The 12,550-nt window shown below is 48.1% G+C and overlaps 1 protein-coding gene across 25 annotated transcripts; it reads left to right on the top strand.

The window, feature by feature from the left end:
• Positions 1 to 1,333: 1,333 nt before the first annotated feature.
• Positions 1,334 to 11,094, top strand: LOC120698565. Of its 25 annotated transcripts, none has more exons than XR_005684927.1 (11): positions 1,334 to 1,562; positions 2,224 to 2,336; positions 2,403 to 2,644; positions 6,448 to 8,896; positions 8,979 to 9,048; positions 9,145 to 9,283; positions 9,358 to 9,525; positions 9,605 to 9,789; positions 9,870 to 10,021; positions 10,095 to 10,356; positions 10,523 to 11,094. XR_005684927.1 is itself a non-coding variant. In XM_039982248.1 (7 exons), exons 1-5 carry the CDS (start codon positions 7,988 to 7,990, stop codon positions 10,007 to 10,009), a joined length of 717 nt encoding a protein of 238 aa, XP_039838182.1. In that variant the 5' UTR covers positions 5,158 to 7,987; the 3' UTR covers positions 10,010 to 10,021; positions 10,095 to 10,356; positions 10,523 to 11,072. The 25 variants fall into 25 exon arrangements, 3 of the variants coding, with proteins under 3 accessions (XP_039838182.1, XP_039838196.1, XP_039838190.1); XR_005684926.1 differs by having other exon boundaries at positions 1,334 to 2,050; XR_005684924.1 differs by having other exon boundaries at positions 2,224 to 2,644.
• The last annotated feature ends 1,456 nt before the right edge of the window (positions 11,095 to 12,550 follow it).

Below are 12,550 nucleotides of genomic sequence, written 5' to 3'. Positions count from 1 at the left end.
CCAGTCACCCGTCTCCTTCCCAATCGCCCAAACCTGCCGCCTCCTCCATCGCTTCTGCTCCCCACAGGCCGCGCAGAGCGGGCGGCCGCCGGCCACCTCCTTCGTGCAGCCGCCGCCGGCCACATCTTCCGCAGATCGTGCCGCCGCCGGCCACCTCCTCCGTCTGATGCGGCCCGCGCCTCGCGTCGGCCTGGGCGTCACTGCGTCCTCCGCCTCCTCGTCCTGCTCCGGCGGCGGCGGGGGATCTCCGGGGCCGCACCTGCGCTGCGGCTCGGGCTGTCGGGGCCGACCACCTCCTCCCCGTAGATCGCGCCGCCGAGGACCGCCTCCTACCCGCGACCACCACCGGCATGCGTCAAGGGGCTGAGCTCGGCCACCACGGTGCTGCGTGCGGGTGCAAAAGGGGCAGCGGCTCCCCGGAGCCGGACGAAGCCACGGTTTTGGGGCTTCTCCTCTCCAATATAAGCCGCGAAGTGCTCCAACCGCGGCTCCAGACTTAAAGCCGGTGCCGAAACCACCGTTTGGCAGGGCTCCGGCCGCAGTCGCTCGTGGAACCGCTCGTGGAGCCTTGCCAAACAGGGCCGGAGCCACAAACGCGGCTCCGTGAAGCTCCTCCCGTTCCTTGGACCGCCTTGGTCTCGTCAGGGTCGGGAGGCGGCGGCACGGGCGGACGCCGGGAAGCGGCGGCGCGGGCGGAGGGGAGAGCCGGCGGCGCGGGCGGAGGCGGAGGTCGGGAGGCGGCGGGGCAGAGATCGGGAGGCCGCTGCGGCGGTTTGGTCCTTTTATCCGACACTGCAGGGCCGGATAAGGTAGCCTTAAGCAAGATAACAAGGGATATTTATAAAAGATAATAATAATCCTTGGGCATGCGGTCTCCCATTTAATCATTCCGGAAAGGAACACCATAAGATATGATGATTATACTTTATTAATCAATCCTGATCACTAGTTTCATATGCTCACTAGCAAAATATAGAGAGGTCAATTCTGAGCCAGGGCGACCCGTTGCAGAGGACCGGCATCTTACCTGGTAATTTTCTCCTCGTTGTTGTATGCCTACCACCAAGGATTGCGTTGTAGCAGTACGAGACTATCCGCATTCGTGGTCCTCTATTTTTATTCTCTAAAAAAAATATTTTATTTTGGTGATCGAGATTTTTTTCTCTATAACAATTTTTTCCGCACTCGTTATACTCTATATCTCACCCTCTATATTATATCCTAGTCACGTTTTCTACTCAAATCTATTTTACCGACCCCATATACACTGACTGATGAGTGGGACCCATCCCTAACCTTATCTCCACCGCCCACTATCCTCTCCAGTCTTCACCGCCCACCGCACCCTCCCTCCTTCCCATCTCTCTCTCTCCCCCCGGTCTCCCACTTCGGCGCCGGCCCTGGCCCCTCTGCGGCGGCGCAGCCCCGCCCTGCCCCTACACCCCCTGCGGAGGAGCAGCGCGGGCGCGCGGCCCGTCCCCTGCTCCCTCCCTGGCGCCGTCGGGAGCGGCGGCGCGGCGTCGGGCGGCGTCGCTGTCGGGTAGCGGCGGCGTTGGCATCGGGTGCGCCTCCTCCTCCCCGGCCTCCTTCTCCCTTGCGCTGGTGTGCCGCCGCCGGCATCCGCATTCAGTCGCGCCCTGCTGCGTTGTCGCCTCCCTCCCCGACCTCCCAATCCCCTCCCTCGCCTGCTCTCTCTCTCTCTCTCTCTCATCACACACGGCGGCGGAGCGGCGCGCGGCGGGGGAGCGGCGCGCGGCGGCGGACGGACTGCGGCGGCTGGGGAGTGGCGACTGGTGGCGGAGCATGGGTCACGGTGGCCGACGGTCCTCTCTCTCCCCACTCGGCGGCCGGGAGCACGGGCCCCGCGCCACATCGGTGTGTACCGTGCCTCCTCTACTAGCGCTCGATTTGGCGTTTAGAGGCCAATACGGGAGGATGGCAGATGTGTTAGCATAGTCCGGTGGGGCTTTTTTACAGCAAAACCGTACTGCAGGACGAGGTAGTGGAGGGCTCCCCGTCCCCAATGCGGATAGCCTTAAGGATGTAACTTGTAAGTCAGCTAATTAATTATGATGATATATCACTCTACTCCATTTCTCCTCCTAAATTAATATACACAGAATGTCCTTCTAGTTTATTTTATCAACTTTTTAAATCAACCTAAAATATATAACTTACATCACTAAGTACTATCAGCTGCTCTTCTGATACACCCATTAGCAGATAGCACCAATAGCACGACTATCCGGCGGGTCGCGAGTCGGCTGCCTGCTCCAAACTCGTCCAAGCCACGTGTGCTGCACAAGAACGTAGAGAGGGTAACCATCACAATGGAGGTACGCCTATAGTCACACAGAACTAGGATTTCCCTGTTTCTGGAACTTTAATTTGTCCAAGAACAGGAGATGGAAACGAAACGGGAGTACGGGACACGGCCTGATTAGGAAGCAAAGACGGAGTGCTTTGCCCCCAGCTACCCATGGAACAACAGAGACCTCGCCTTCCCATTGTCTGGTGCGGCGATCTAGTGAAGTCTGCAGCGGCGCGGCTGCCATCTGGGCGTCGGCGTTGAGTAGCCAAGAGGAGAAGACGAACGCCACAAGAGCCTGTTGGCCGGAAGCACAGGCGAATTAGCTCCTATTTGGTACCGCTCTAACTCTACTTTTTTCTACTCCACTCAAACTCTAGCCGGAGAATGCTCCTGGTGGAGTTGGGTCTGTTTATGAGCATGCCCATCAAAAAAAGAGGATTTTGATGGTGGCACTACTAGATAACGAGCCAAAGATCTAGGCCAAAGATACCCGCTATTGTTGCAGTCGGTACTCTTGACATGTGCCGAGCCCAGCAGAGGGCATTTGGTACTGGATCGTGGCAGGAAGCATTGGCACCGGGTCCTGCCACGATCCAGTACCAAGCCACGATCCAGTACCAAATGCCCTTGGCAGCATGGGCACCGGGTCGTGGCACGACCCGGTGCTAGTGGTGCCAATATTAGCACCGGGTCATGCCACGACCCGGTGCCTGTAGTTGCACTTGCCATAAGTTTCCTTGGTGCCACGATCACGTGCTAACGAACGAGAATTAGCACCGGGTCATGGCGCACCACTCGGTGACCAGGGCCGTCTCTAGAAATTTTGGGCCCCTGTGCGAAATAGAATATGAGACCTAAAATATTAAAATACTATATGCTTAACACAATTAAGATATACTTTTGAACAATTATATAATTTAATTAATAAAAAAATTAGCAATCTTCATAATTAATTTTATAAACAAAACAACAGTATTTTGAATTAATTCGAATAGCACTTGTATATGGATGAAAATTAGTTGTGCTATTTGGGCTAGATATGGTCAAAATTCAGCTCTAATCACATTCTTCAAACTCACCTTAGTACATCACGTATTCACATTGGGTCTCTTAAATTGTTGTTGACTGCTGCCGTGGTACATGAGATGCTGAGATCAAAGATCAGTGGATCACCTGGCACCTACATGGTTCCATGGTCCAGGGCCCGGAGGGGAGGGGGCTCATCATCGACAGTGGCAACGGCCTACGGGATTCACAATCGCGGCTTGCAAGTTCGCGACAGCCAGCAATGCCAGTAGAATCCGGAAAGGACACACTACTTGATGCGGAGGATGCTCGCTGCGATAATTCAGTTATCGCAATGTACCGGATGATCAATATAATATGATTAATGGATTAAAAAGCCTTAGAGCAACTCCAGCGGAACCTTTAAACAACCCTCTATCTCAATTTTAGAGAATTAAGTATAAAAAAGCACTCTAGCAGACCCTCTTCTAGGCCCTCTATTTTGGGGAGACCTTCAAATTCTCTCCTCCACCCTCAATTCCTAAGGGGAGCACCTAAAAAATAGAGGCAGCCCTTATTTAGTATTTGGAGTGTTTGATTTAGAAGCTATAGCTAGAGACTCTTAAAATGTGGGGGCCCTTCGTTTTTGGGGGCCTGGAGCGATCGCCCACCTCGCACTTGGCCATCAACGGGCCTACCGGTGCCTTTGGCCTGCGTCTATAAATACCCCCTGCCCCCACCCCCCAACAGCTGCCATGAACTCACTATTCATGGTAGCCGAGTGAGGGCAGGGATGGGGAATTTTTGCATTTTTAGTCAAAAAGGTTACAATTTTCTTCATGACTTAGCAATTAACTTTTTAGATATAGTTAGCACCTCATTTAATTTAGGCTAAAGTCTGTTTTTCAACCCTGAACTATCACGATAATCCGATTTTGGCCCTTGAACTACGAAACCGGACATCCTACACCTCCAACCAACGAAACCGTATGAAAAACAACCCTGGCGCAGTGAAAGACGGTTTTGCTACAGTAAAATTTCCGAATTTCTAGAATTTCACACCTCTCTCAATTAAATAATAAAGAAAGCATATTTAATATTGTCTAAAACTCATGATATTTTTTTTGGGAGGTAGATCAAAAGATAAGGAATCTATTTTGGCTAGATGTGCTACAATAGACATAAAGGAATTTGAATTATAAAATTTTAAAAATAGGTAAAATTCAAAATTCCTTGAATTTTTAGGTCAGCTAAACCTATGATAAAAATGCATTAAAAATATGATAATTCATATTTTTTTATTTAGTTTAGTTAGGTACTTTTTATGGGCCCAAGTTCTATAGAAAATTCATAAATTAAAATTTGAGGAATCAAATTTGATTCAAATTTGAGCATTGCGAAGGAATTTAAAAACTTTCATAAAAACTTGGGCCAATAAAAAATACCTTATTAAAATAAATAAAAAATTATGAATTATCATATTTTTATTTCATTTTTATCAAAGGTTTAGCTAACCCAAAAATTCAAGAAATTTTGAATTCTACCCATTTTTAAAATTTTATAATTCAAATTTCATTATGTTTAATGTATCACATCTAGCCAAAATAAATTCCTTATCTTTTGATCTACCTCCCAAAAAAATATCATGATTTTTAAACAATATTAACTATGCTTTCTTTATTATTCAATTGAGAGAGGTGTGAAATTCCAGAAATTCAGAAATTTTACTGTAGCAAAACCGCCTTTGGCTGAGCCAGGGTTGTTTTTCAAACGGTTTCGTTAGTTGGAGGTGTAGGATGTCCGGTTTCGTAGTTCAAGGGCTAAAATCGGACTATCGTGATAGTTCAGGGTTGAAAAACGGACTTTACCCTAATTTTTTAGATGTAGTTAGCAAATGATTTAATTTATTATTTTTACAATAATTCTAATGACTTGTGCATTCAATTATCGGTTAATGAGTAATTAATGTTTATTCCCTAGAAATACCTTTGCAACATGATGCATTAGAGCATCATGTCTAATTATTCATTTATTTGAACATAAAAAATTATTTGATAAGTGTAGTGAATTCTATCCACACACTACTACAAAAATTGATTAACCGAGGCATTTTGAAAAGGCCTCAGATGTGGGAATGTTAAAAAACCGCCTCGGTTAATTCCTGCGATTAAACGAGACGATCATTTTTTATTAACCGAGGTGGTTAAAAAAACCGCCTCTCAAAATATATTAATCGAGGCGGTTGCTTTATTTACCGAGGTGGTTAAAAGGATCCGCCTCGGTTAATCATTTACAGAGGCGGACATGTATAAGACGTCCGCCTCAAAAAATGAGGCCCAGCCTAAAGCCCACTACCGCACTCAGCTATATAAACAGGACTTAGCTTTTTTCTTTTCTCTCCCACTCCCTCCCTCTCCCTCAGCACTGCCGCCGCCCCTCCCTCTCCCTTCCTAGTGCGGCGCGGCTCCCCTCCCTTCTCCTGCCTCTCCTTCTCCCTCAGCCGCAACCCCATCTCCTTCCTCTCCTCTCTCTCCCTCTCCCTCTCCCGCAGCCCCATCTGGGCAATAGCACAGAGCGGCGACAGCCTCCCCTCTTCGACAAGGTCGCACGGCGGCGACCTCCCTCTCCAGCAAGGGCACGGAGCGGTGGCCTCCCTCTCCACGCGAGGGTAAGCGGCGGCGCTCGGCCTCCCTCTCCAGCAGGGCGCGACCGCCGCGGGCTCGGGTGCAGGGCGGTAGCGAGCGCGGCGGCGGGCTCGAGCGTGGGGCGGCCAGATCCCGTTGGCGGTGGGTCCGGATCCGGCCGCAGCGCGACACAGCAGCGGCCACGAGCTCGGCGGCGGGCTCGGGGGCGGGGCAGCTGGATCCGTTGGTGGCGGGTCCGGATCCGGCCGCTGCGCGACGCAGCAGCAGCCACGGGCTCGGCGGTGGCGGCGGGCTCGGGCGCGGGACTCGGAGGCGGGACACAACTGCAGATGGGCTCGGCGGGCCTTTCTTTTTTAAAATTTTTTTGATTAACCGAGGCGGGTAGCAAAACCATCTCGATTAATACTTTTTGCGCGCCTCCATAAAGATTTCTGTAGTGGTGACTTGAACAAAAGAAATTAATAGATTTACTCTTTATTTTTCTAGATGAGTGAACAATGGATGTACAACGCCAACTGGCGTTCGTTGGAGCTTATTATTGGTGTGCATGAATTCATCGAAGCGGCCAAGAAACACAAGTACGACGGTTTTGTTCATTGTCCATGCAAATTATGAGAGAACGAGTAGGATTACTCCTCAACAAGAAACATCCACAGTCACTTGTTCGCAAGCGGTTTCATGCCCAAGTACAATGTTTGGATCGAGCATGGAAAAAGAGGGATTATGCTAGAGAATGATGAAGAAGAAGAGGAGAGCATTCCTAATTTTGTGGATGATTACGGTGCATTCTTTGAAGATACTGCAATAGGTGATGTTGGTGTTTTACCACCAAGCTCTCCGAGGGATACTCCGAGGAGATTAATTGTAGGCAGGGACTCGACAAGATCATAACGCAATGGTGCAAGGAGCACAAAAATTTAGACAGGTTCAGGCCGTTAGAGCGTAATATCCTACATCATGTGTGGTGGTTTGTATTGGCTTATATGATGCGTATGTTTTGGAGGAGTCCCTGCCCACCCTTATATAGTTTGGGGGGGACAGGGTTACATGGAAAGTCATAGCCTTATACTAACAGAGTCCTACTCCATCATGGTCGGGTAGTTTCCTTGTATATCAACTAGTGCTACTGCTGTACGAGTAGTTACAAAGAGGTAAGGTACATTTCATACGCTATCCTTACTCTAGAATATTCCATGCCCGTGAGCAATCCTGCTACCCTAGGTCTGACAAGCCCCTGAGCTCTTTGTAGTTGAGTCCTGCAGGCGTCAAGTACTTCGAAGACATTGTCGAGTGCTTCGAGTGCTCCTAGAATCCTCCTATTCTTCGTTGAGTGCTTCGAGTAGTCTTTCGAGTACTTCCTTGGCTGCATCGAGGCTATGAGATGCTCACACCCCAAATCATCTTCTTTTATATGGTGCATGATGAACTCGCGCTCCATATGGAATAGCCCCCGAGCCTTAGGTTGAATCGCAGAATCAGACTGAGGGTCAAATCAGTCTCCAAGAAATCTTTCAAATCTTCATTTGCCATTCAAATCATCTTTGAAAAATATGCCTTTTATAGTTTTATGCCACACATCCCGTAGCCCCCAAGCCTTAGAACGAAATCCCATAGATTTGGAATTAAGAATCTAAAAACCGTGGCTTACAGGAAATATTCCTTATAAAAAAAATTCATAACAATCAATCCGAAATATCTGATAACCTCTTTTTTCGGAACCGAATCCCAAAAAAATGATCAACCTTTCCTTCAAAAAAAATGATCAACCAGATAATCGTTCACAAGAATCCTTTAATTACTGCTCAAAAATAATTCTTAACTGGCACGTGTCTCTTCGACTTATCCTTATTAACATGAATGCCACTGACTAGGTTATTTAACCATTCGGTAAAACCAGGGTTAGCACATTCTCTTACTTGTGTAGTTGAATCTGCCGCCTCTGTCATTGTTTCCCTCTTTCGTTCTTGAGAAACTAGTCACTACTAGCCCCCGAGCGCGGCAACAAGAAGGAACTCCCCTCATTCAGATGGCACCCAAGAAGAGTCTGAGCAAGGGAAAGGAGAAACCCAGCGGAGTAGGAAGCCCAACCGAGATTGAAGGATGGAGAGCAAGTAAGTGCTCTGACTTCCATCTTCTTGGTCTTGTCGAAGAAAAACTCCTCCAACCTCGTGAATTAATCCATTGGCGTAATGCCCTAGGAGATGTTCCTCCGCATGAAGGAGACCAGGAAACCATTGTTTTTAAAGATTATATCTTGCGTGGTTTCGGGATTCCAAGTTTTGATTTTTTCCACGGACTTCTTTTCCATTGCGGCATTCAAGCACACCACTTGAACCCAAATTCCATTCTCTACATCTCCATCTTTGTTCACCTGTGCAAAACATTTCTGGGAATCGAACCCCATTTCGATTTATTTCAATATTTTTTTCCATCTAAAGCCCCAACCCAGTGTCACAGAAGTAGATGTAGTTGGAGGGGCCAAACTTCAGTTGTGCCAGGGTCTAGGGATGAAGTATATCCCTTACAAACTGTCGTACAAAGTTATTGACTGGAAAGATTTCTGGTTTTATGTTGAAAACCAAACACCAGCACTCCCAGATAGAATTCTAGGACCCCCAACTCCAAAGGCCAGTTGGAATCCGAAGGGTCAAAATCTTGCTCAAATTAATGATTTGATCGGCAAGATTGAGCACTTGAAGAAGAAAGGCTTGACCGGCACATCAGTAATGATGAACTGGATCTATCGGCGCATCCAGCCGCTGCAACATCGAGCCAATTTTGGATTTCTCTATGCTGGAGATGATGATCCAGGACACTTGACCATCGACAAGATTACTGAAGCAGATGCTTTGCATCGGGTATGTCGAGTACTTGAGGAGTATTCGAGATCCCAAAATTTGTGAAAGATTTTCGACTAAACAAGCGTCCTCGTGAGGTATCGTAAAGTAGTCGATTTGTCATAAGTATCGAGTACTTTATCTCCCACGGTCTTGTTAATCCAAAGAATTGTTGTGCAGATAAACCCAGATAATTATTAAAGTAGGCCTCCACTCCCTAAAGTTGTGCCTGCTGCACAAGTTAACCCAAGTCTGCATCCAATTCCATGTTTTTTGTTCCAATTGAATATATATATATATATATATCCATGTTGAAAACTGATAAAAACATGATCCAATTTTTTAGCAGATCCGTCTGGGGGAGGAGATGGCGATGATGGGAGCCGAACAATGGCTGCCCAAGAAGATTCCGCAACGAGTGGATCTCGAGTTGCATCGCCAGAGACGCGTGAACGCATGGCGTCATCAGCTGGTTGCGACAAAAGGTATGTTTGCATAAATATCGTCAGAAATTGAATAAATTCTCAGATTCTAATTATATATCTTTTGTTAATTCTAGCCTCCCAAGTGAGAAGCACACGCGTGGTTCCACAGTTTCTGCCGCCGCTAGTCCAGGTGTGTCCGCGGCTGGCTCTGGAGGCGTGGCCAAGGAACAGAACTCCTCGGGATCTATTATAATCCCGAAATTATTGCGACCGAGGAAGTTACAGGTTAAGAGATTGTGCCAGTAAGTCATTCCTGGTCATTTGTTGTCTCATATTTTATCGAGTAGTTGGGATGCCTTATGGTGTGCTATTATGAAGCAGCAAGGCAGCTGACCTTAGTCTTGAAGACTTGGGTCCAACCTCAGTTTCCAAACCAGTCGAGGAGACTCCCACAACCTTGGAACAGCCGAAGAGCATGCCCGCTCCGATGGAACCAGGAGTTGAAAAGACTCCCTCGACTGAACCAGTGGAGATTGAGGTGGAGAAGACCACAGGCGCCTCTGTTGGTAATGAAATCTTTTCCTAGTTTAGAAATCAAAATTATATTTTGTCCTTCCACCGCCCTTATCTTTTCTTCATTGAGTAGATTTGCAGTCGACAGATCAAGAGAAGGTCACCGATATAGCCCCGGAAGTCGAGCAGTCGACTCACGAGAATCTGCAAGAAGAACCAAAGCTGCCGGTGGAAGGGGCAAAATTATATGAAGAAAAAATTCTCGAGTTTTAGAAATTTTTGAGTGTAAGTGTCAATGAAATCGAATACTTATCTTTTCCTATTATAAATGTCGACTTCAATGAGCTCCTCTGTATAGGAACTAGCCGAACAAGCCGCTGCCAAGGCTCAAGCGCTGCAACAAGCTGGAGAAGGTCTGCGATTGTCCGTGGATCAGGAGCGTCAACTCCAAGAAATCACAGGTCTTCGAGGAGAGCTTGAGAAGCTAAAGGCAGATCATGAGAAGGAAACAGATTCCCTGCAGAAACAAGTTGATAGCCTTGGAAAAGACAATAGTTCTCTATTGGAGAGAAATAAGTTTCTGCAGGAGAAGAATAAGAAATTATCCAAGGATCATAAAGGTAACTCCCTTATGCTGTTAATTTTTGTAGTTGAAGTAGTCGATCGCCTCCTCCTTAGTTGTTTTGCTACTTATATTGTCTCATGCTCATAGAGAACTCAAAAAATTGTTAGTAACAAAAGAAGAACTGGTGACGGATCTGATGAATATTATGTACCATCACACAGATGCTGTGGAGAAGCTAACCAAGATCCAAGCGGATACAGACAAGCAACTTGTCTAGAACATGAAGCAAATCAAGGACTTGGTAGCTGAAAGGGATCTTCAAGCTAAAGAACTAGCCGATCTTAAGGCGGTGGTGCAAGAAGTAGGTCGAGCCCGTCGAAGATGGTGGCGCCGGTGATAGGACTTTGGTGGAGCGTCTTTGCGAGGCTCCTCAAAAGATTGCTGGCTTCCTGTCCAAGACATCGAGGCAGTATATGGAGCACGTCTTGGGGTTAGTTAAGTCTTACTGGCCTGGAGTTAACCTTGCTCCAATTGGCGACGGGTTAGCTGAGGGATGCTCAGACGAGAAATTCGCTGAGTATGTCGAGGAAGTGAAGCCCATTGCCAATAAGATTGTTGATGTGTTGGAGCAGCCTTCGGATGGAGAAGCTTGAACATGTTTGTGTCTTTGAACTTATTGTAATGCAATGATTCGTCATTTGTGAACACATTTGTCCATCAGTGTAACAGATACTTTATGTCTTGTGTTGAACGAGTTATGTTGAGACGTCACTTATATCTGTTTTTGTGGCCATGAAGTACTCTACTGATGTGTGTAGTAACCGTCCTTGCAATGAGTGGCCATAGGTAGTCAAGGACGTGAAAACTATAGTTGGTGTAAGACTTCAAAGCTTTCGTGTCTCGGACCATTCCTAGCTTAACGAGTGCCAGAGTAGACGAAGAATTTCATGACTGCCAGGTTTTAATGCCCTAAACCTCGAGAGGTTTAGCGAATATCAGAGCCAGTTGAAGAATATGAGACTGAGGTTTTGATGCCCTAAACCTCGAAAGGTTTAGCGAATACCAAAGCCAGTCGAAAAATTATGAGATTGTCAGGTTTTGATGCCCTAAACCTCATAAGGTTTAGCGAATACCAAAGCCAGTCGAAAAATTATGAGATTGTCAGGTTTTGATGCCCTAAACCTCATAAGGTTTAGCGAATACAAAAGCCAGTCGAGAAATTATGAGACTTCCAGGTTTTGATGCCCTAAACCTCGAAAGGTTTAGCGAATACCAGAGCCAATAAAAAATTTGAAAGTACAGCTCAAAGATTTTTGGAATGATAACTTTTAAACTTAAACCAGTTTGAAGCCGCAGGTTTTTCTGCTAAGACGGATAAAAAATCAGGGTTTGAACCTGAATCAGTTTGAACCACCTGATTATCTTCTGTTAAGGGATAAAAAAAAATTGGGGTTTGAACCTGAGTCGGTTTGAACCACCTGATTTTTCTCTGTGGTAGAGAAAAAAATCTGGGTTTGAACCTGATTCGGTTTGAACCAACTGATTTTGGAAAACATCTGTAAGGAGAAGGATTACTCTACAATTTTCGAGAATGAAAAAAGGTACTTGATCGAATGCAGGAAATATGTGCCGTTTCACCTTTCCATCGCTGGGGCGTGCCTCGCCGCCCCCTGGAACGTGACATGCGCGTGCCCCCATCCCATTGCGTCGCCGCTCGCCGCCGGCAAGGCCCCGGCCAAGCCTCGCCGTCGCCGCGTCACACGCGCGCCATGCGCACCGCGCGCGGCCTCGCTCATGCACCGCTCGTTCTGGCCACGCGTTCTGGTGGTCTGGCCTTGCGCCTTTTGCCGAGCTCCCGGCATCCACCACCCCCAAGCGCCGGCGCGTGCCGCAGCTGGTGGCCATGGTGCGCGCGGTGGCCGATGCCGCTGAGTGCCGCGGCAGGGCCGCCGTGCGGGACGGCTCGCTTGCAGCCTGGCTCCACATGCTGCGCGCCGAGGCGCTGTGTGGGCAGGAGGTACTCAACGCCGTCGGCTGCGACGCCTCCGCCGTTGCCGGCTCCACGCGGCGCTTCCTCGCGGGTTGAGAAGGCAGTAGCGGCGAGGAGTCCGACGTCGCCTGCACCGCCGACAGGTCATGCTCCGCGAACGCCAGGCAGCCCTCGGGGCACTTGCACAGGGGCTTGAGGAGCAGCAGTATCTGCTCGGCATCGCGGCGGTCATCGGCGTCGGCAAGGAGCTCGACGAGGA

The sequence above is a fragment of the Panicum virgatum genome, chromosome 1K, assembly GCF_016808335.1.
Source record: "Panicum virgatum strain AP13 chromosome 1K, P.virgatum_v5, whole genome shotgun sequence".
NCBI classification, from domain to species: domain Eukaryota; kingdom Viridiplantae; phylum Streptophyta; class Magnoliopsida; order Poales; family Poaceae; genus Panicum; species Panicum virgatum.
This window is presented reverse-complemented; position numbering and strand designations above follow the sequence as displayed.